The following is a 23,994-nucleotide window of genomic DNA, read 5'->3' as shown; positions in this document are numbered from 1 at the left end:
CAATCTGTCTTAATTGTTTTTAAAATTCTTTTTTGAGCTCTTTCAGAGCCTGAGTCCAATTTGCTGTTTTTGAGGTTTTGCTTGTTGTTCCTTGGTCTTCTTTTGTTCCATCTGTTCTTTGTTCTTTATCTGAATAAAAGCTTTCAATAGTAATTTCCTTTTTTTTCCTTCTGTTGTTTACTCATTTTTTTCTTTTTTTCCCCTCTCCTTGTGGGCTGTACACTTTCTCCTCTGGTGGTTTGCTGGCTCTTTGAGTTTGAGCTTTTCTGCCCTGAAGGGGCTTCTGTGCTCTGCTAGTATACTGGATTAGATGGATTGAGCTGACCTGCTGAGCTAATCTGCCCTGAGGCCAAAATCTGCTGCAGGGCAGAGGCTGAAAGTAGTAACTAGCCCTCCCTCTTCTCTGCTTCTCTCTGCCAGCCACAGTCAGAGCCCTGAGCTTCACTTAGTGGTGCCAAAGTTCTCTCTCAAGGTTGAAGCCTTTGCCCTGAGATCCCCCAGACAGCCCAAGTCCTACCGCAGGTCCCTGCTCATTAGGTAGGGGAGAAGTGTTGGGAGTTCCCTTCTTTCCTTTATACCCTAGAATTTAACTTTAACCATATACCTTTCAAATTGAATTGAGTAGGAGAGTCCTGTGGCTCCATCTTGTTGGGTTTGTAGTTCTGTCTTTTTTGAAGCACTTTGTTTTGCTTGGTGTGGAAGGATAGTCACAGAGGATTTGGGTTCTGCTGTTTCTAAGCCTCCATCTTGACTCTGCCTCCGGGTCACACAGCAAGGAAGGCCAGTTTTGAACCCAGAGCTTCTTAACTCCAGGCCTGGCTTTCTATGCACTATGCCATCTAGCTGACCAATCTGACCTTGTCATTTAGTAAAACTGCCAAATCTAAAGGTACGGGCCTTCTCCTTTATAGCCTCTCCATTACTTTTAATGGTGGTCGTCTTCTCTTGTGGTCTCTCCTCTCTAGGTTCTTGTGACACCAATCTGGTTCTCCTGTCTTTCTTGTCAATCTTCCTCAGTCTCTTTTGCTGCCTAAGAGGCCCAATGAATGGAGCACTGGATCTAGAGTCAAGAAAATCTCAATTCAAATTTGTGTGATCCTGACTGTATCACTTACTATCTGTCAGCCTCGGTTTTCTCATCTATAAAACAGGATTATAGTCACCCCTTCCTCTCAGGGTTGTTGTAAGGACAGATAAATTTGCTCTGGCAGTCCCCACCCTGGTGCAGGCTCTCATCCCCTCACACCTGGACCTTTGCAAAAGCCTTCTGGTTGTCTTTTGTCTCGACTTTCTCCCTACTCAAATCTATCCTTCCCTCAGTTGCCAGAGTACAGGCCTGATCATGCTACCCCCCTACTTAGTAAACTCCGGTAAACTTATCTCTTACCTCCAGAATCCAATGTAAAATACTTGTTGGGGTCTCTTCTTGCCTTCCTTGGTGATCCTTCCATCTTCTGACTCTTTGCCTTCCCACCGGCTATCTGCTGTCCCTGGAATTCTCAATTTGCCACAACCTGTGGCTTCTCCGTTTGACCTCCTTTGAGCTCAAATCTTATGCCTTTCTTGCTCTATTCTATTCTCTGTCTTCCCTGATCTCCAATTTTCCCTCTTCCCTCCGAGATAACCTCCACTTTCTCCTCTCGAGCATTTTTGTTCACAGTTGACTGCATTTTGTCTCTGGGAGCTTCTTGAGGACATCCGTTTTTTTGCCTACTTTTTGCCATGACAGCTTTTAGCACAGGGCCTGGTATGTAGGAAATACATAATAAATGCTTGTCAGCTGACTCACTGACCGGACTGACAAGGCCCCACGACTGACAAGTGATTGTGGCCGGGATCTGATTGCTCCTCGGATACACCTGACGCAGACTTCTCCCGCGGCATGCTAGTCGCTCCCTCTGTCGTGTTCTTTCTGATTTCCTCAGCCTCAGCCTCCTCTCCCCTCTGTGGTGACTTACAGCAGAGTCTAGAGCTCGAGTTCATTTCCTTTAACTGGCGAGAATCCGTGCGCCAGTGCTCCTTCCTGCTTCCCCCAGACGTGCAGCACACCAGCGTCCCACAGGGATCTGCGAGCATGGTTTTGGCGCGCTGCCAACAGATGTTGCCAACTCTTTTCTTAGGTGAAAATGGCCTTTAAGGAACCAATTAACATCAGTTTGTTATTTTGGTTTAGTTGTAATGTTTACTTCCCAACATTAGTACCTTTGAAAGAGGGAAAACGACTTAGGACTCCTGTGCAAAGGGAGACACTGTAGTTAACATATCTAGACTGGTCACTTCTCAGAGTTCCATGAGAACCTGCCATTATACATGGAAAAGAAAAAATTGTCAATGAGTTCATCGGGTTAATGAAGGTATCAGCTGGCCACACCCTCAGTCAGAGAAACCAAATGTAAATTAGGTCAAACTGAATAGGTTATAGAATCAAAATACCAAGTTGAAAAGTGCCATAGTTTATTATTACTTCTCAAAGCCTGCTTTTTGTTTTGACATCATGACTTGTATTTGGATTATAATTTAGATGAAGAGGCTAGGAACCTTTCCTTAAAAAAAACAAAACAAAACCCATAATTTTTTCTTTCTTCTTGTAGAACCCTAATAGTCATGGATGTCTAAGATTACAAAGCAACTTTTAGTGCAATATTTTTATTTTTACAAGTTTTAAAGTTCTCAGTAATGAAGTATGTTAACCTACTATGAAAACAGAACTGAATTTTTATAGAAATATAGACAATGTCTACTGTTATGCATTGTTAATAATGTTCTTCGAAAAAGCACCACAAAGTAGAAAGACTATTGTGTTTGGGTTTTTTTATTCAGATTACTATTCACAAAAAGTTCACCAAAAAGGATCTTCTTAGAATTTTTTTAAACCCTTATCTTCTGTCTTAGAATCAATACTAAGCATTGGTCCTAAGGCAAAAGAGTATAAGGGCCAAGCAATTGGGGTTAAGTGACTTGCCCAGGGTCACACAGCTAGGAAATGTTGGAGGCCAGATTTTTTTACTCAGGACCTCCTGTCTCTAGGCCTGTCTCTCAATCCACTGAGCCACTCAGCTGCCCTTACAATGATTCCCTAATACATATATGTTAGACTGAATTAAAAGTATTAAAATTTTGATTTTTCCATTTTTTTCTCTTTTGCCATTGAATATTGTATCAGTAATATATTTTTTTCCTTTTCTTCCTTGAAATGTGTATCTTCTCAGAATTTTTCTTTTTGATTTTTTTGGAATGCAGGTAAAGGAATTCAATTTCCGTGCAAAGTGTATCTACACTGCAGTGATGGTACGCAGAGTGATTTTGGCCCAAGGAGATAATAAAGTTGATGACCGAGACTACTATGGTAACAAGCGTTTGGAATTGGCAGGACAAGTGAGTGATTTCTGAGTGTGAAGTTTTATATTTATTTTTCCTCAAGGATGGCTTAGCTAGTGTTTGTTTTTTTGAAAATAGGAATTGAAGCAGCCATGTACTCCTCACATAGGGTAACTTCTAAATCAAAGAGCACTTATAGTGATGAAATTATAGTGGTACATAACCAAATTAGTTCCATTAACATAAAGTATAATAATAGTACTTAGCATTTAGATAGTACCTTCCTCGGAAGTGAATTAGGACCATAGACTATGAAAACTGGAAGGAACCTTAGGAACTGTGGATGTGATCCCACGAGGATGCAGCGCCTCATCTGCTTTGAGCCTGGATGGCACATTGGCATCCAAAGCCTTTCAGATTGAACCTCAACTTACCATTCCAGACTCATTAAAAAAATTGTTTTCCGGACTCATTTTCTATTATTTCCCTCCACATTTGCTGTTCTTCATACATGACATTTCTGTGGAATAGACTTCCTCTTCATGTTGTTCTTCACAGTTCAGCTTAAATGCTATCTCCCACTTGAACCATTAATGATTACTCCATTCTCTGCCCTGCAGTTAGCATCTTTCCCCCCCAAAAAAGTAGTATTCGTAATAAAAATAAAGATAATAATAATATTTATTTAGCACTTAACTACATGCTAGGCATTGTGCTAAGCATTTAAAAAATGTTATCTCATTTGATCCTCACAACTCTTAAGTGGCAGGTGCTATTATTATTCCCATTTCACAAATGAGGAAATTGGGAAAAGCAAAGATTAAGTGACTTTCCAGGATCACAGAGCTAACAAGTGTCTGAGGTTGGATTTGAAATCAGGTCTTCCTGACTCTAGGCCTAATGCTCTATCCATAGTGCTACCACTTACCTACCCCCGCACTGTTTTTATCTATTTTGTATTATGATATATGAATATATGTACATGTTTTTATCTCCAATAGAATGTAAGGCCCTTGAGGGCAAGGACTGTTTCATATTTTTCCCTTTACATCTGGAGCATAGTTCCTGGCACATAGTGGGTACTTAATAGATGGTTGTTAATTTATTAGCAGTTTCTAAGTAGTAAGCTGCTGAGGGATGGGAGAGAAGTGGGACAATAGTTGTCAAGCTGAGGTTGACTTCATCTGGCGCTGAGATCAAACTACTGTTTCAAGTGTTTTTCTTGTAAATTAGTATATTGTTGGGTTCTAGTTTCCAATACATTTTGCTATCCTTTTCCATTTATGGGTGAGTTTATCTCATTCACATTCACAGTTATTATTGTAAATTGTGGATTTCCTCTCTCCCTATTCTCTTCTACTTTTCCTTCTTTTTATTTTTTGCCCTCTCCTTAAGAGTTTGTTTTGCTCCTGACTGGTCCTTCCCTTAATCTACCCTCCCTATTATTACCCCTTTTCTTTCCCTTCTATTTTCTTAAGTGAAATGCATTTCTGTACTTAGTTGATATATATATGTATGTATGTGTTTTCTTCTCTCTTTTGAAGCCTTTCAGATGAATGTGAGGTTTAAGTGTTTCTTATTTGCCCCTCTTATTCCTTGTTTGCATAGACTTTACATGCACACTGCAATTATGTGAAGCCCTTTTCCCCATCTTTCTTTTTCCTTTCCTTTCCCCTTCCCATTGTATTCTTCTTCTTCTCCTTTTCCATTCTTCTTTTAAATTCACCAAAACATAACAGAACTACTCCTAGGCATATTTCCTAATTAGACTCTGTGATTCCTGATGATCAATAGATCTCTGAGGGTTCAACATGTATCATCTCATATCTTTACACGGGTGGTTTTTTCTTGTTGAATCTCTTACAATTGTTCATGCTTACTTTTTAAAATGTTTCTTCAGAATTTCTACTCAGCTTTAGTCTTTTCATCAGGAATACTTGAGGAATATTCTGTTTCATTAAAAGTTAATTTTTTTTCCCTTGTAGAATTATACTTTGTTTTCAGGAGGAAGTTATTCTTGACTATAACCTTGGTCTTTTGCTTTCTGGAATTTCATATGGATGCTATGGCTGCTAAATCTTGTGTGTCTTATTGTGGTTCCTTGGTACTTTAATTCTTTCTGGCTCTTTATAATATTTTTTCTTGGCTTGAGAGATCTGAATTTTGACTACCATACTCCTAGAAGATTTCGTTTTGGGTTTTCTTTCAGGAGGTGACCAGTGGATTCTTTCCCTTCCTACTTTGCTCTTTGGTTCTAAGAGATCATCTTAGCAGTTTTGTGATTTTCTTATATATATATATATATATAAAATATTTTTTTGGGGGGGGCGGTAAGGTTGTCCAGGCTTTATTTCTTATTTCAGGCCATATTTCTTGATGCCTCAAGGAATTATTACCTTCTATTTTGTCAGTTCTGATTTTCAGGGAGCTTTTTTCTTCAGTGAGTTTTTGTTTCTCTTGTTTCAAGCTGATAATTCTCTTTCTATAGCTTTCTTCCTGGATTCTTGTTTCTTTTCACATTTTTTTCCTCTAGTGCTCTCCTTTGATTTTTTTTTTTTCAAAACATTTTTTACCTTCTAAAGGGAATATCTGAGTTGAGCATTTGCCTTGGGCTCTTCAGTTTCTTTCTTGGGTATTATTGAATGTTGTATCATTCCTGGATCCTGAAGATAGCTCAGGGTAGAGTTTTAGTTTTTAGCAAGTTTTTAGTGTTCCCAAAGTAACACTTTGCCTTCTCACTGCCTTCCTGATCTGAGGTCTGCAAGTTCCTGACCCAGGTTTGGATCTTTTGGTTTGTTCTGGGTAGGAAGTTCAGTAGATTGGGTGCTATTAGGCAGTTAGAATTCAGTTACTTTTTTCTAGATATTTGTGGAGAGGGCTGTTCATCTTCCTCTGCTCTGCCTTCTTGACTCTCCCTCTTCTCTTTGTACTTTTGTAAAACAAGTCCTCTTGAATTAGATCCAAAGAATTTGGCAAATTATAACAAATTCCATGCGTTAACAGGACACTTACAGTAAAGCTTCTCTATATTGTGATATTAGAGGTGAGAAAATTTAATTTAAACCATGAACAGTTTCCCCTTATAGTACTGTGAAACTTAGGTTGTTTTATCTCTATCAGTTTAAAAGCTTAAGAATTTTATGGGACTATAATAACAAGTAACAAGAGGTTTTCTACCTCTTAAATCATGTGTGTGTATGTGTTTTAAGCATTTACTTCGTTTAGGCAGTATGTACCTCTGTTCCTTGTACTTTTGTGCCTCATGTGTCCTTCAGAAATAACTTTTAAGTAAAACCAAACTGAGATCCAGACCCAGGAACACTCCTTTTACACGAGATTGTCCTAACAGAACTTTGGCCTACGGTGTTTTTATAGGTCCTGAAGGTTTGCAAAGCTCTTTATGTGCACCCTCATCTGATTCTCTTGACAGCTCTATGATCCTGATGAGAAAACTGAGGCTTAAAGAATCTCAGTGACTTAGCCAGGGTCACATGATTCTATTAGTGAGAGGGTTGGAACTCAGGTGTCAGCTTCCTTTTCACTACTCCATGATACCCTCTCTAGGGATTTATACATATGTTTTATATTTTCCTTGATTGCTTCTTCACTTGGCCCCCAAATAAATTCCCCGAGGGCAGGAACCATGTTCTTCCAAGACCGTCTAAAATCTGCAAAGTACGTAATTCAGTGTCTTGTATACCACCTATTTATTGATTGTGATTTTTGGAACAAAAGTAGTACAAGCCAGGATTGGTGGCATACTTTTTAATACCTACTCCTGAGATTGCTGTAACTAACAGGGCTCTCAAATTGGAGATTCCTGAGCTGGGGTGGGCTAAGCCATTTGGGTATCCCCATTCAGTCTGGTTCCCAATATGGTTCATTTGGAAACAGAATGAGTCAAAGCTCCCATGTCCATCTGTGATGAGGCTGAGCCTGTGATTGGTCACCTCACCTCACTTCCAGCTTGGGCAAGGCCTCCTTTCCAAAAAAAGGAGAAAGAAAAGAATACTGCAATATAGAATTCTGGATTGCAAATTACAAAAGCTCTAAAAATGCTAGTTTAAGTTTATGTTAATTCCAAACTTCCGTATGTAGAGGTAATAGGAGGGAGGGTACATCCGGTAAGATGAGAGAAGATGTCTTTTGAGTTATGTGTGGATTGTTTTGGGGCATTTCTGCACATTGGCAGCTAAGTGCTTTTCACCTCTAGTGTTCAGGGAATGTTCAGGGTAAGATATAAAATTCAGCTCAGTTTAACAACCATTTTTTAAGCACCTGTAATGTGCTTGGTACTGCAAATGAAGTTATTATCATTTCTAAAATTTGTTGAATATCTTTGTCGCCAAGTTTTACTTTTTTCTTTAAATTTGCATCAAGAGGGGCAGCTAGTGGATAGCCTGCCAGGGCTAGAGTTGGGTTCAAATATGGCCTTACACTTTGGGCAAGTCACTTAATCCCTGTTTGCCTAGCACTTGCTCTTTTGCCTTAGTCATTACTAAAACAGAAATTAAGGGTTTAAATAAATTTACACAAAGGAATTTGGGGACTGCTACACATTGCTTTTTTTGCGTTATCCAGATGTGATACCTTACCTTGTATGGGTGGATCAAAAACAGGTGACCCAGAGGAGTGGGATTGGACAGAACAAGGCTGTATTGGGGGGAGGAAATCAGGACTTTGCAGTAGTTTTATGCTTTTTAAAAATTTTCAAGATTTTACTGGCCATGAAGGACTTTGTAAGAGGCTTTATGGACCAGAGAAGATGGACACCTTTAACACATTTTTGGTTCCAGTTCCAGTCTTGGGAAAGCATCTTAAACTGTTTTCCCTGAGTCCGAAACTGGTATAGTTCCCAGCCCAGATTATTGCCCATTGTGAGGTACTTTTCTTGGAAGAAAGATATGGTAGTACATAATTAGAATTTTGAACCAATTCTAATTATACAGAAGACAGCGTCAGCAGTGAGATACCCTGGGATGCAAGGACCTCCTCTACTCTGGCCAAATATTTCCATCATGAGTACTTTAATAATTGGGAAACTTTGAGTCCTTTGGGACTGAAGGTGATGGGTTGTGAGTGTGAGGGTACACCCAAGAGTTGCTGGCTCTTCTTCAGGTTCCAGACTGTGCAGGAATTGAAAGACCAAGTTTCTGGGAAGTTTATGTCCTTCCAAGGTTTCTGAGGGTGACTCAGGGCTGTTTGATCAAGGACTGAGTTTCCTTTTTCCTCTTGGGCTGTCTGTTGGAAGTGGGGCTTTTGACCTCTTCCTGTTTTTAGCCTAAGCTTGATGGACAGCAGCAAGCTAAAATAAAGTGTTTCAGGCCTGAGGATTACACTGCGTGCACCTTCTCCCCCAATGTTTTTGCAGTTGGGAAAATATGCTTTTTGTGGGCCACTCTGGTTGTCAGGGAACTTGGCCTGGTTGGGGTGGGTGGAGGGGGGATCCTGTTGCTTCAAAAATTAGACTTCTAAAGAGTGTCCCTCGTGCAGGGAAAACATAGCTTTACAGACAATGTAAAGACATAAAAGATATTGTGTTGGCCAAGATGTGTGAAAACAATCGCTGCTAATTTCCCACCCCGTGGGACAGCCAAGCCTGAAATGTGCTCGGGCCTCAGATAAGGGCGGTGTGGGCCCGGCCAAGCTGGCTGTGCCACCGAGGGGTGGGAGGCCAGCAGCCAGGAGAGGCGGCAGCAAAACCCGCCCGTTCCAGGCTTAATCTTTTCACCTGCCTTTTCTTCTTCGCTAATGTGTTCATTATTTGCCGAGCAGTTCTCTATTCTTTGTCTGGAATTTTTTTGTTTCTAATGCATCTTGCTTTGTCTGGGTGAGATATGGAACAGCCCCACAATCCGGCACCCTGGAAAGCAAGGGATTTCTAGTCGCTGACAAAAGAAGGCCGCCTTGACTTCAGAGATTGCCTAATCCCAGCTGTTCTGATAATGTAATTAAGGCTGCCTAATGTCTTTAATTTTGCAACCAGTTTGTGTGAAAAGGAGAATTTGGCACTCTGAAGGCTTAAACTAAATAGCAATCTCAAGACGCCTAATTAGAATTCTCTGACATTAAGCTAATTGGTGAAACTGTATTTCAGCAGCTTAATTTCTTTATTAATTTTTTTTAGCATTTTCATTGAAAATCAATTGATGAGCTGTCAGCATTTTCCCCTTAAATATAATTTACTCTTTAGTGCTCCTGTCTTAAGCAGGCTGAAAGGCCCGGGCTAGCTGGGGAAGGTACTGAATATTATCACCAGCATTCCATCCCTTTCCTTTGAATCATTTTACTCTTGACCTAAATAATGTGCTTATTGTGTGACTTGGCCTTGCAGTTCCTTGCAGCCCTGTTAGAGAGCTTGTGAATTGGGAAGCATTCTTTCCTGGCCTTATTTTGAGTGCATTGAAAATAAGTAAAGTTGAGGTCTGAGAAATATATTAATGAGTTGGTGAATGCAGGGTGTAACTTCTGGGGATGGCACTTTTTGCTCTCTCGGCTCAAAGGACATTTTGTTGTGTTTCGGCTCTCTTGCTGGCTTCGGCGGGTTCAGCTGGGAGCCAGGGCGGCTTTCTTGTCCTAGTCTGAAACACCCAAGTGCCCTGGCCTAGGGAGCTATGAGAATCAGAGCGAGCCCGTGGTGTCAGGGCGGGGATGATCCTCTTCTCCCAGCTTTTCCCTTGGTCCCCCCAACTTTGGGCTGTTCACAGGCACAGATGCTTGGGAAAGAGAGAGTAGTTCTGAGGTCACAGGAGCAAAGGGGCATTTTACCTGCACTTTCTTTTTTGGTGCTTCTGAGCTCAGAGGGGACACTTAAACTGGGCTAAAACCTCTCTGGCCTTGGTGCAGGCTTCACAGCTGAGTTCAGTCAAAGGAAGGTCTGTCTGGAGGGCAAAGAAAGTAGCCCAAAGCCAAATTCAGCTGTTGGGACAGTTTTTGAAAAATGAGTAAGGTTCCCTTCAAAAGGAGCATTCTCATTGTAGTTAGTAATAAAATTCATCTGCTTTTAATACTTAGCTCTACAAAATCGTTTATTAAAAATGCAGAGCTGACTTTCTAAAGAAAATTTGAATTTGATGATAGTTAACCCTTGAAGTATGTGTATCATCTGTTAAGAGCCTTATATTCACCAACTTCTTTCCCCCAAAGCTGATTCTTTAAACTAAAATATTTTATTTTATTAGTTGGGTTGTTTTTCCTCTTGAGAGGAAAACTTTGAAAACTTTCATGTCTGTATTTCTCTATTTTGTTTTGTTCTTGTTCTTTCCATTTGCATTGGCTTTTTAAAAAAATTCCATTTCCTTTTTTAAAAAAGTGTTTTATTCTGAACTTAAAACATCCCCAAAAGCATTTCTTTGTGCCTAGCAGAACACAAAAAGATTATATGTGAATTCACATCTCTTCTTCTTATAATCTGCTTTTAAAAGTATATAATTTTATTTTTTATGACTTTTAGTGACTTATGGTTGATAAGGGGAAAGTGATTTATTGTAAAATGCTAAGACACTCAGAATTTTAAACGTTTTGTGCCTTAAAGTATGACTGGGCTTAGTTTGTATTATGTGCAAGGCATCCTGAGAGAAGAAAAGATGAAGAGGCATCCTCTGCCAGTGGTATCACTTAATATCCTCATTTCAGTAGATGACACAGAACTGTCCTTTTGTGGGGGCAATAAGGATTCCAATATGCCAAATTCTTTACATCTTTGAAAAATCTAAGTGAAAATTTTTTTTCTCTAAATTAATAGTGTTTAGACCAAGGATTCTTAATTTTTGTGAGTGTTGTGGACTCTTAACAGTTTGGTAAAATCTTTGGACTCTTTTTCAGGCTGTTTTTAAATAAACTAAATAAAGTGCCTAGGATTACAAAAGAAACCAATTATATTGAAATATAGCTTTCAAGATTTTTTTTAAATTCACAAATCCCTTGAAATCTGTTCACCAACTGCAGATTAACATCTGCAGTTCTAGATTATTTTCTTTTGAGATTTTAATGGTGGTATTGGTATTTTTTTTTTATTAAAAAAGTCAAACTTCTGTAAAACAGCAGTGTAAAAGATATATTGGGAGATTACTCAGATTACAAGAACTTGTGTGGCCTTCCTTTACTTTGAGAGGAAAAAGAACAATAGACAGAATTAAGGAATCATTGCTAAAGAATGTATTTAATTTATTAGTAAGAAGCCCTATATTTACAAATATCAGTCCTGTTCTGTCCTTCCCACAACTTTTCTTCCCTTGGATTTACTTAGGGAATTGCTTAGAGAAAAAATTGAATTATTAGCTATTTAAAAAATCTTAACAGTGAGTAGTTTTTTTAATAAGTTTTTATTATGTTTTATTTTAAGTCATCTACATTTTCTTCTTCCAAAGAACAATCTTTATAAAAATGAATTAAAAAGAAAAAAAAGTTATGTAAATAACTAATATCTCAGAAAAACTCTTGAGATCTTTAGTGTTCCACCTTTGCAAAGACTTTGGGGGAAGTGCCTTTTCATATCTATTCTTTAGCACCAAGCTGGGTCATTATAATTTTGCATTTTTAGTTTTTATTGTTTTGTCCTTATTCCTTATATTTGCATTTAAAAAGAGATTATTCCTAGCCTTTAAAAAATTATCGTTTCATTCTGAATTTAAACAGACCCCCCCAAAAATATTTCCACATACAGAATAAGCAGAACACAAAAAAAGGATTGTTTATGAAATTGATCATTCCCATTTCTTGCCAGTTGCTTTAAAAAAATCTATAATTCACATTATTTTCAAAATTGCCTTGCTTCTTTCTCTTTCTTCTGAACTTCTGTTCCCTTCTCTGCATCTTAAACCTCTTTTTTTTTTAAATCGTCATTCTTACTAATCCCTGCTTTAGCAGATTCCATCCCCTTTTCCTCCTTTCCATACCACCATATTCCTCCTTTTACCCTTCATTCTCCTTCCCCTCTTAGCCCAATCACTGTGGCCTCTCTTTTTCTCATTTAATTACTAAGGTACTTGAAGGAATTCTTGTTTCTTCTCCCCTTATTAATAATAGCATTGCATCATTATCTAATTCCTCACAGATTTCTCATCTAAATCGACTTCTCTAGGTTTCTCTGGATTCTGTAATTTATTTCTCATCAGATCTGATCTTTTCATCAGAAATGCTTGTGAAAATTCTCTTCAATTAATGGTCCATTCTCCCCTTATAGGATTATTCGCTCAGATTTGGGGAACAAATTATTCTTGGTTGGCATTCCTAGATTTTCTCATTTTTTTAAGATGTTGATAGGTCTTGAGTGATCTTGACTGTAGCACCTTGATACTTGAATTGCTTCTTTTCGAATGCTTCTATTATTTTTCCTTTTGATGTAGGAGCTCCACATTTTGACTAGGGCATTCCTGGGACTTCTTTTGGGGTTCCTTTTAGGCAGTGATAGATAACTTCTTTCTATTTTCATTTGCCTTTAGTTCTAATAGATCTGGGCAGTTTTCATATATGATTTCTGGAAATAGAATGTATCTAGGGAGTTTAATGCTATTTCAGTTATCCTTCCTTGACTTGTTGTGCAGGTCAGTTATTTTTTATATGAGATATCTTTTATTTTCTTCTTTATTTTTTTTCAGTCTTTTTCCTTTGTTCTTGACGTCTTATGGCCATTGATTTCTTTCTTTTTTTTTTTTTTTAAAGCTCTTACCTTCTGCTTTGGAACCAATACTCTGTATTGGCTCCAAGGCAGAAGAGTGGTAAAGGGCTAGGCAATGGGGGTTAAGTGACTCGCTCAGAGTCACACAGCTAGGAAGTGTCCGAGACCAGATTTGAACCGAGGTCCTCCCATCTCTAGCCTCTAGGCTCTCAATGCACTGAGCTTTGATTTCTAATTGTTCTTTTCATGATTGGCGTCTGTCATGTGTGTAAGGTTTATTCCCTAACTTATTTTCCTTCTAATTCTTTTCTCCAAAACCTTTATTTCATTTTTTTTCTTGCTTCATTTCTCCTAGGTACTCATTCAGTTTTTGTGGAAAATTTAGAGAGTGGTGCTAGGTATTGGGGATACAAAGAGAGAAAACACACAGTGCCTGCCCCATAGAAGCTTATATTCTTCTGGACTGAATGCAACATATACATAAATGAGTACAAGGCCGACTGAGATCAGAGAGAACACTTGGATAGGGAAATCTGAGAAGAAAATTGGAAGAAAACAAGGCTTCTGATAGGCCTGCATGAGAAGAGGAAGTGTGGGAGATAAGCACCACAAAGACATAGAGGTATAAGACAGGTGTTGCGCTGGCGAACCTTTTCTCTGCTTTTTAATATTTACATGAGTTCCATACATAAGCTAAGAGGTTGTTAATTGGGAAATGCTAAGGCGCTCAGCATCATTAATGTTGTTTTAATACATGAATTACAACATTAATTTTGCTTAATATGTTCTCCTACTTGAGTTCAGAATTTCTCACACAAAATTCAACCCTATCTTCTATTTATTGTTCTTAGTTAAAGATTTCTAGGTAGCTTTTCCTCCCTTGAGGCAGCCGTTACGATGGGGAGCACACTGGATGTGTGGCCAGGAGATCTGGCTTGGAGGCTTTCTCAGCCAGCTCTCCAGCCTCAGGGCCCTCATCCATCTTCAAAATGGGTGTGATCATATTCCACTGACTTTTTTCATATGGGTCCTGTGACAGGATCTTGTGAGATAAAGTATAGCAAATGCTTTCTGTCAGCTGGCATTATTTTTAGATGAAATGGGCAGAAAGGCACTTTTAAACAAATAGTACACAGTTATAGCCCACAACTCTTTGGCATGTATCTGTGTATGTGGATACATATGGATTATATGATCTGTATAAAACATTGTAGTTTTGTATGCATGCTTGACGTGTTCCATATGTCATATGTAGCCTTTTAACATTAATGTTTTAAAATGATATAGGAAAAAGCATTGAGCAGTATTTGTATGCTGTAAAGCATTACAAGAAACCTGGAAGACGGCCATCTCATCTTATTTAAGATCCTTCATTTTCAAACACAAGCAAATTTCACAACTATGACAAAACTTCTTGCTCCTGTCAGTAATTTTCCATGGCTTTTATCTTTTACTCTAAAAGTCTTTTTAAATAGAAACAAAATACGTAATATGAAGTAGACATTCCTTAGGCCACATAGGAAAACTCTCTGATTTCCTTAGTCACATTTGATGTTTCTATCAAGTAGTTCAGTCTTTACCCTTAATGATCACCCAGTACAAGTTCATTTTCAATTTTTCCTTTTAGACTTTTTGAGGCTCTTCATATGCCCATTATTTTGTTATTTTTATTATTTTAAATCCTTATCTTTTGTCTTAGTATCAAGAGAAGCAAAGGCTAGGCAATTGGGGTTAAGTGACTTGCCCAGGGGTTACTCTGCTAGGAAGAATCTGAAGTCGTGTTTGAACCCAAGACCTCTTAACTCCAGACTTGGCACTCTATCCACTATGCTACCGAGCTGCCTCTTCATATACCCTTTAAAAGTGAGACTAATAATTCCCGTATCTGGTTTCAGCCTTTTATGCATGGAAGATTGGTGCTCAATGACTGCTTATGGAATTAAGCTGAATTATCTGATGGTCTTTACTACTAAAGTCTGTTTCCTCCTTAATGAGGCACTTATGTGACCCTGGACTTTTCAAGAGTTCTGCCAATGGAAGGCAGCCCTGGTGGAGTTTGAATGGCTTGGAGCAGAGGGGTCAAAAGGGCCTCTCAAACCAGATTAAAATATGTTTGGGAAACATTTAACAAAATAAATAAAGATGGTGTTAATGTAATTTTCTTTCTTTTTTTTTTTAAAGCTTTTTAAATTTCCTGTCTTTTTTATTCTGTTTAGTTTTTTTCTTTCCTAATTATATGCAGTAGATTTTTAACATACATTTTATTGCTGAGAATATCTGTCTTTCACAGTTGGTCATCACACAGTATTGCTGTTACTGTATACATTCTTCTGGTTCTGCTCACTTCACTCTGCTTCAGTTCATGTAGGCCTTTCCAGATTTTTCTGAAATCATTCTGCTCATCGTTTCTCATAGCGCAATAGGATTCCATCACAGTCATATGCCACTGTTTATTCATCCGTTCCTCAATTGAGGGACATCCCCTCAGTTTCCAATTCTTTGCCACCACAAAAAGAGCTGCTAGAAATTTTTTTTGTACCAATAGGTCCTTTTCCCTCATCCTTTCCTCTTTAAGTCAGCATACTACTGTACCATATGGCTCCCTTGAGTTGAGTTTGATATTCTTCTCTTAGAGGAGAGCTTCTTGTCCAAGGACTAGCCAGCTAAGTAAAGAGGAGGAGCTTGTTACTGTGGGGAGGGCTGAGGCACCTCCCTGACCCTCACTGTCTCTTGGGGGCAGAGGAGCTGCTGTTCTGTGCAGATGAAACGGTAGGCCTTTGGGGCAGGAAGCCTGGGGGCATCATTTCTCTGCATCAAGGTAACTATGGAAGATGAGGGAGAACCTTCTCTGAAAGTTCCTTCTCATTTTAAAACTGAATTAATGCATTTCCCAGGTTATGGCAAAAATGTTTTTTTATCATTGATTTGATACATAATTTATTCACTTTGAAGCTTAATGTCTTAGTTTTTAAGCAGGATGTCACCCCTATTGTTTTCCATTAGTTTTCATTTTTGTTTTATCTTGCTCTTTAGCATTTTTCCTCATGGCTGGACTCTGTGTTCTCAGAGGCTATAGCAGTGGTCTGACCAGACCTCCCCTCACAGGATTACGCCAAGTTTGGACCACACCATTGCTAACCTGAACTGAGAGTGGCTAATCACTGTAGAATCACTGTAGAAATTGCTTGCCAGATTATTTTTCCCCTTCATCTAGAGCAGTGATTCCCAAAGTGGGCGCTACTGCCCCCTGGTGGGTGCTGCAGCGATCCAGGTGGGCGGTGATGGCCACAGGTGCATTTATCTTTCCTATTAATTGCTATTAAAATTTTTTTTTAATTATTTTCCAGGGGGCTAAGTAATATTTTTACTTAGGGGGCGATAGGCCAAAAAAGTTTGGGAACCACTGACCTAGAGTAATTAATGAATCCGTCTACTAAGGTGCAGAGGGAATTGATCTCTGTGTTAAAATTAATGGTTTGGCTAAATATATGAAAATTATAAACCTTTTATTTATAAAAGAATGAAGTACAAAAAGGGTAGAAAAGACATTAACCTATCTAACTAAATACTGTTCCACTGCTTGGCTCAGCCAGGACTTGTTAACCTTCGGAATTAAACTATCTCCAGAAGACAGGAAGGGAAAACTAGCTATCTGCCCACCCAAAACAGTGACTGGAGCTGAAGGTGACTCCTGAGGCCAACTTCCTTCTTGGAGTGACTCTCTTCTTGGAGTTCACTCTACTAGCCTCCTTCACCAGACTGCCTGCTCAGGGATCTTCATGGCTTTTATGGTGGTTTCCTGTCCCTGTCCCTTTTCATGGGGGCCAGTCACAGTTTCCAAATTGTCTTAGTTGTCGCTTTGGGGTTCACACCTTTCTGAGTATGTGAACTCTTTAAGTTTTGGGCGGTTTGAGTTTGAGGAAAAAGGTGGAGCTCTCCAAGTATCTTGCTGGTTTCTCACCTAGCATCAAGTAAGGTGTGAACTCACCTGCTTCGAGCTTGTGTTGATTCAATCAAAAGGTAGACCAAGGTGAGTTAATCTAGTGAGGTACTAAGTAGGGGTTCTTGAGTTATTGTCAAAGTTTTAACTCCAACTAGGCAAAGAGAATGAAGGATTCCCTTTTCTCAAGTGTGAACTCAAAGAGAACCAAGAATTCCCTTTTACATCTCTTCCCATTCTAATGCCTTCTCCATAGTGCTGCCATTTAATATTTCCATATATGAGCTTCACCCTATCTCTATGCCTTTGCATAGGCTCTCCTGAATAGTTTCCCTCAACCTTCCCCCTTGGAATGTCTACCCCCTCCTTTAATGTTTGACTCAAGTTCCCCCCCCCCCCCTACCCCCCTTCTAGAAGCCCTTCCTCATTCCTCCTCTTGGTCCTCTCTTTCCTCCCTCCATCTCAGCTTTTGGTTTGTATGTATATTGTATTTGCTTTTTTTGTGAACATGTTATCTACCCCTAGTAGATTATAAACTCCTTGAGGGAAGAATGTGCCTCACTCTTTTATTTGCCATCCCAGGATTTAGCCCTGGTCCCGGATACAGGAGATACTAAATAAAAGTTTATGGATTGATTTCTTTTATCTACACCAGCATAGGGAATATCTCTCAGCATTCAAATTTTATAACCTTGAAATATTAACATGAGTTTAACTTCTGTACATCATAGTCTCTGTTCTTGACATAGTAGACTATGAACCCCTTGAGGGGAGGGTTGTGTCCTATCCTCAGGGCCTAGAAGAGTGTCTTCAATGGGGTAGTTATTTATTTTGTAAAAAAAAAAAAAAGTTTGTTGAATAGATGTCCTTTGTTGCTCTTTGTTTATTTTTTTCTTGAAATGTGCCCTCTTCTGTAGCAGAAACCAGAAAGCAATGAGCTAGGAGTGTTTTCAGCTATTGGTATAATTATTTCAAATGAATCATCTAGCTCACCCTCTTCTCCTTGCGTAGTTAACTAAACTTGATCATTCAGAAGCTCCTCTCACACATAGACTTCACTTTCTCACTGGTCCTCGGTTTGTGTCATTCTGGCCTGCAGTGTCCTCCTTCATCTCTGTCTGTTTAAATAGTACCTGTCTTTCAAGGTCCAGATCAAATACTTTACTATGAGTTCTACTGTATTTTTTTTTTCATATCCCTGTGCTGTTAAGGCATTATGGCACAGTGCAAAGAGCATTGGTTTTGGAGTCAGAAGCTTGGGATTGAATGCTTAGAGTCTGCTCTTAGCAGCCATGTGATCCTAGAGGTCACTTAACATTGGTGGACCTTCTCTGTACAATGACTAGATTGGATTACATGAGATGATATTAAATCCATGACGTTGCGATCCTTTGAACACTCCCTCATCTGAACATAGAGCATAGACATGAATTCAATTTTGCCTTTGCATTTGCAGGGCCTTACATGTAGAACTTCAGAATCTGAGAGTTGGAAGGGAACCCATCTGTATCTGAACAAAAAGCTCTCTTTTATCTACCTGCTTAAGGGGTCTTAAAGTGCTTAAAGACTTTGAAAAAGGAGGAACTTGCTCCTTCCAGAAGTGGTCCTTTGCATTTCTTTTATTATAGGTATTCTGTAGCATTGGCACTTATGCGCACATACTATCTATAGATATGTATGTCTTCTCACCTTTGGTGAGGTATAATCTCCTTTAGAGAAGGACCTATATTTTCTTCACTTTTGTCATCCCTGAAGGGAATAATCCAATATTTGTGTTGGATTGAATGTTTTAGATGAGTGAATGAATAAAACATAGGAAAGCATACTTTACCGTGGAAAGTTTTTAGGATTGAAAGTACACACCCCAAATACAGAGGTAATGATACCAGAGTTGTAGAAAAGGAAGGATTTATGGGGCAGCTAAGTGACTCAGTAGAGTGCCCAGCCTGAAGTCAGGAGGACCAGGGTTCAAAGCTAGCCTCAGGCATTGCCTAGCTGTGTGGCCCTGGGCAAGCCACTTTACCCAAGTCGCCTAACCATTATCAACCTTCTGTCTTAGAACTGACATTAAGAGAAAGTAAGGGTTATTTTTTGTTTGTTTGTTTTTTGCTTTTTTAAAGAAAGAAGTAAAAGAAGGATTGGTAAACTGGATAACTTCCCAGTTTATTCTGATCTCGGTCTTCAAATAAATTAAGGAAATTGCATTATTAAATATTGTGAATTCCCAAACCTCCATCCTCCCAAACACCTTCTGTTGCTTGAATGAAATGTTCCTTCATTTACCTGCTTTTCTGGATCATATTCCAAGCCTTTTGGCATTTGCAGGTGTGTCAAAGGTGACTCATCCCAGTACTAGAGTTTTAACACCTCATAATAATATCTTTGTAACATGGTGTAATTGGAGACGACTTTCACTGAAGTTTTGCCAGTATGATACAAGGCAAACTCAGATAAGGGCAAAGGCACGTTTAGACAAAACACTTGCAGAAATTTGAGAGAGAAAGATCACTTTCAGCTGTAGGATCAAGGCATACTGTGTGGAAGAAGTAGCACTTGGATGGAGCCTTGCAAGAAAGGCAAGCATTCCTTTCTAAACATTTTATTGATTTTTTTTATGTCACTTTCATTTCTGAAGTGTTTTCTCTCCCCAGGGAATTAAAAAAAAGGAGGAGAGAAGCAGGCAGTTGAAGAAACCCAACCACAAACCAGCTAAGTCTGACCACTGTGCCATATTGCATACCCAGAGGTCCTTTCCTTGGCAAAGAAGGGTGGTGTATATTCTCTAGCCTTCTCTGGAACCAAGATCCTCTTTGGTCATTCTAACTGCACAGCACTGCACTGAGCATATCAGTGTAATCCTCTTGTAGATGGTTTTTGTTTTTCATTCTGCATACCTTCCTTTAAGTCCTTCCCAGCCACTCTGAGTTTTCCATAGTCATTGTGTCTCCTGAATGACTGAAAAGACCTTTAGCTGAGGGCTTATACGTTCCAAATACGCAGTGAGATAAAAAACAAAAGCAAAAAAACCCATTCCCTGCCTGCCTCCAGGAGCTTACTTTCTAATGGGGGAGACAATACCTGGAGAACAAGGTGGGATGGGAGGAGGAATTTGGTTTGGAAAGTTACAGGAATGGTGAGTAAAGTCAGAGAAGAGTTAGTTGGCACAAACACATCAGTAATATGGACTTGGCTGGATTCCAGACTGGAAAAAAAGCAACTAGTGAGAAGATGGCTGGGAAGCAGAATCCAGTTTGGCCAAGCCTGCCAGAAATGATTGGGTCTCCACAGGGCCTTAATTCCTTGGTGCCCACGAGTAAGATTAGCAAAGCCTGGATGTTCTGGAGATAGAGAGGCGGTATAGTAGAGCACCAGGCCTGAAATCAGGAAGACCTGAGTTCAAATCTAGTCTCTGGTATTTATTAGCTGAGTGATGCTAGGCCAGTTACTTAACCTCTGTTTGCCTAAATTTCCTCATCTGTAGAATGGGGATAATAAGAGCACCTTCCTCCTATGGTTGTGATAAGGATCAAATGTCATCATGTTTGTGGAATAATTAAAATTGGGTGGCCAAATGTAATAGTTAAAAAATTTGGTTTGACAAAAATAATAATGGTTAAAAAAAAAAAGAATTACTGTGGTTGCTGATTTACAAAAGTTAAACTATGAGTCAGTAGATTGTTGGTAGCTTTATTTACAGCAGAGTAGAGATATTAAAGTGGGAAATATAGGAAGGAGGTAGAAAATATCACCTAGCTAAAAATACCCCAAGTCCTAATCCTAGAGCCTCCAGACCATGAATGTGAATCCGAATTAAAACCTCACCAGAATCCAAAGTCCGGATCAGGAACCCAAAATCCGAAGAGCCAAAGACACTGAAAAAATCCCCGAGACCTTCATCGTGCATTAGGCCAAGACTGCCAAGAATTCCACCAGAGCCCCAAGGCTAAAGGCCGCCAAGAATGAAGATGAAAATCCTGAATCCCTCTCAGGCTCCTGCTTATATAGTTTTCTCCACCCATCAGCTCTCCTGTCACATCTCAGGAATCAATCACAGCCTTTCACTTTGACTAGCACTTCGGGGGAGGGGGATGATGCTTGTGGCCTTTTAGGAGTGACTTTCTTTGTTAGTGACTTACTAAGTGTTAAGTAGGGATACTTTAAGTTCTTGATTGATTAACTTAAAATAGGCAAAGGGAATAAAAATTCCTTTTCACATTTGTAAAGCTCAGGGCACAGTGCCTGGCACATAGTAGGTGCTATACAAATGTTAGCTATGATGATTTTTGCATAAAGCACAATGATATGCCATAATATTATGTGTCGGCATGGTTAATGTAACCATGTCCCAGTTAATGTGCATCCATTTCCATTTCTTTGCTATCACATACCTCCCTGTAATCTCTGCCCTGTCTTACTGCCCTCCCTCCATACAGAGCTGCTGATTATGAATATTTGGTATAAATGTGACCTTTTTTCCCTCCCTTTTTAACTTTCTTGTATATGTCTGGTGGTGTGATTTCCAGGTGAAGGTATACACTGACAATTTAGTTACTGTTTTAGCATAATACCAGAATGATTGGACCTGTTTGCACTTGTCAATGATGTATTAGTACATCTGTCTTTCTGAATCCCTTTCACATTGACTCTGCCTGTCTTTTATCATCTTTGTTAGTATGCTAGATATGAGGTAAAACCTTAGAATTACTTTATATTTCTCTCTTAAATAATTTGGCATAGTCTTTAACATGGTTATTTTCTGTCTTTATACAAGATGTTCCAAAGTCTTTAAAAAATATCTATATTTATTTGTTTATTTTAGGCAAACAAGGTTAAGTGCCCAGGGTCACACAGCTGAATGGCTGGGGTTGGATTTGAACTACTTTCTTCTTTACCCCTAACACTCTCATTCTCTGTCCATCTAGGTAACCCTCCTCAACCTTGTATGCAATGGTGTGTTCTAGTAGTCCCCCACCTCTCTACTAGGAGGCAAGAAGCATGTTGTGTTATTTCCCAGAGAACTGTTACTATTCTCAGTCACATAGAGTGCAGATTCTTTTAGGGATTTTTTTTCCTTCACATAATTGTCATCAACTACATTTTTCTTTTGATTCTAATTATTTCTCTGTCCATCAGTTCCTACAAATCTTCACATTTTTCTCTAGCTTTGTGAATTTGTATGATTCATTCAAGCTCTTAAAGGCCCAGCCCATGTCTTTGCTGAATCTTTTTTCACCAATCCTACCTCGTGATGATCTGATTGGCAAGTGCTTTATAAGTCCCTATGGTTCATTCATTGTACACTTGCTTTGAACTTCTTCAGCAGTTTCATAAACAATTGCCTATATACCTTGCTTTGTATGTCTTGTTTGCTTGTGGCCTCCACCTTTAGAGTAGGAACTCCTTAAGGGCAGGGACTATCTTTGATCTCTTTTTCTATCTCTGGCACTTGGCATAGTGTCTGGCACATGATAGGGGCTTAATAAAGTGCTTGATTGATATTTCACCTGGTTTTATATTGCTTTTGAATTTCTCTACTGTTTTGGCATTTCTAAATTGAATTATTACATTGCAATTGCCCGCAGGCAGAGGTATCTTTGGCGTCTCCACCCGCCTAAACACACACAGAAATGGGCTCATGAAATACTTGCTGAATTAAGTTTTAGTGTTTTGTTTTGTTTTTTCATTGAATGAATGAATGTTGGTATATTGAGTGAATGACAGATCAGGAAGAAAACAGAGATCATTTAATCCAAATCCTTTTATTTACTGATTGAGGAGACTGAGGCACTAAGACATGAAGTGATCTGTTCATGATGATTACACAGTTAATAAGGATCAGAAAGGAGTAGCTAGGTGATTTAGTGGATTGAGAGCCAGGCCTGGAAAAAGGAGACCCTGAGTTAAAAACTGACCTCAGATACATCCTAGCTATGTAAATCCTGGGCAAGTTAATTAACCCTATTTGCCTAGCTTTTACCTTTCTATCTTACAGTCATTTTTAAGAAAGACCAGGGTTTTAAAAAAATAAAAATAAGTAGCCGAGGCATGAATTTGAAGCTAGGCTCAATTCTTTGAAGCCAAAGCCAGCCTTTCCCTTCCTTTGTAGCAGTTTTATTCATGGTACAAGCCTATGTAGGAAAGAAGCAAAAGCAGGTTTTAAAAAAGGCGTTTCTTATATTTGTGCTTTTATTTGTAGCTTCTGTCTCTTCTCTTTGAAGACTTGTTCAAAAAATTTAATTCTGAAATGAAGAAGATTGCTGACCAAGTGATTCCAAAGCAGAGGGCTGCCCAGTTTGATGTGGTAAAGCACATGCGCCAGGATCAGATCACCAACGGCATGGTCAATGCCATCTCCACGGTAAGGAGGCACTGCCTTGGTTTTTGTTTTTTTTTGTAAACTTAGCTGGAAGCTTGTTTGCATTTTAGTGCTTGCCTATGTTTTCATGCTTGCTTGTTTGTTCACTTGTCTTTGAGAAGAATGAAACATCAAGCTGATCTTTTTAGCTAGAATCATTTTGATTGTCTCACTTCCATTTTTAGAGTAAATCAGCCATGTAGAAATTATTAAGAATTTTCTTCCTGTTTTGAAAGGAAACATATATTTTTATCTTGTCTCTTGCTTTCCCCATAAATAAAGCCCTCCTTCCTTTCCCTTAATGGGACTATTTTTTTGTTAACATAAGATTGAGATAGCATCTACTCATTTAGGTTTATTGATTGGTCAGCTGTTGTACAAAACAATATAACTTTTCATTTTACTGCAGGTGTGAGGTCTTCAGCTGTTGTTGCACCCATTTGTAAGTTCAGCCTGTGGCAGCTGCTGTGTTTAGGGCCCCAGACTCATTCAGGAGGCTTTATCACATATGTTTTCTGTCTTAAAAAAAAAAATAACATGTATACACTTATCTGATAAAACCTGGCTAAATCTTTGTGCACCAGACATAAAATTAACTTTATAGATGAGATTTTGCCACCACTGTCATCTAAGGCACACTTTAGTGCCCCACATTGATTCCTTAAATGGTGAAAGAGCCTGGGACTGACTTGTTGACCCACCATAAGAAATCCCCTGTGGGTGCAAGTTAGCAGTCCTTATACTCAGAGCCCTGCCCAGGCT

General features: G+C 39.0%; 1 protein-coding gene across 1 annotated transcript in view; it reads left to right on the top strand.

Annotated features, from left to right (window-relative positions):
* The window catches only part of POLR3B (RNA polymerase III subunit B), a 144,858-nt gene that overhangs the window by 45,077 nt on the left and 75,787 nt on the right, over positions 1-23,994 (top strand). The window contains exons 12-13 of the mRNA XM_044679792.1: positions 3,241-3,375; positions 23,074-23,235. Coding sequence (XP_044535727.1) covers positions 3,241-3,375; positions 23,074-23,235 — 297 coding nt within the window. The remainder of the gene's footprint in view (positions 1-3,240; positions 3,376-23,073; positions 23,236-23,994) is intronic.

The sequence above is a fragment of the Gracilinanus agilis genome, chromosome 5 (assembly GCF_016433145.1).
Source record: "Gracilinanus agilis isolate LMUSP501 chromosome 5, AgileGrace, whole genome shotgun sequence".
Classification (NCBI taxonomy): domain Eukaryota; kingdom Metazoa; phylum Chordata; class Mammalia; order Didelphimorphia; family Didelphidae; genus Gracilinanus; species Gracilinanus agilis.
The sequence above is the reverse complement of the archived record's forward strand: the minus strand, read 5'-3'. Positions and strand labels throughout refer to the sequence as shown.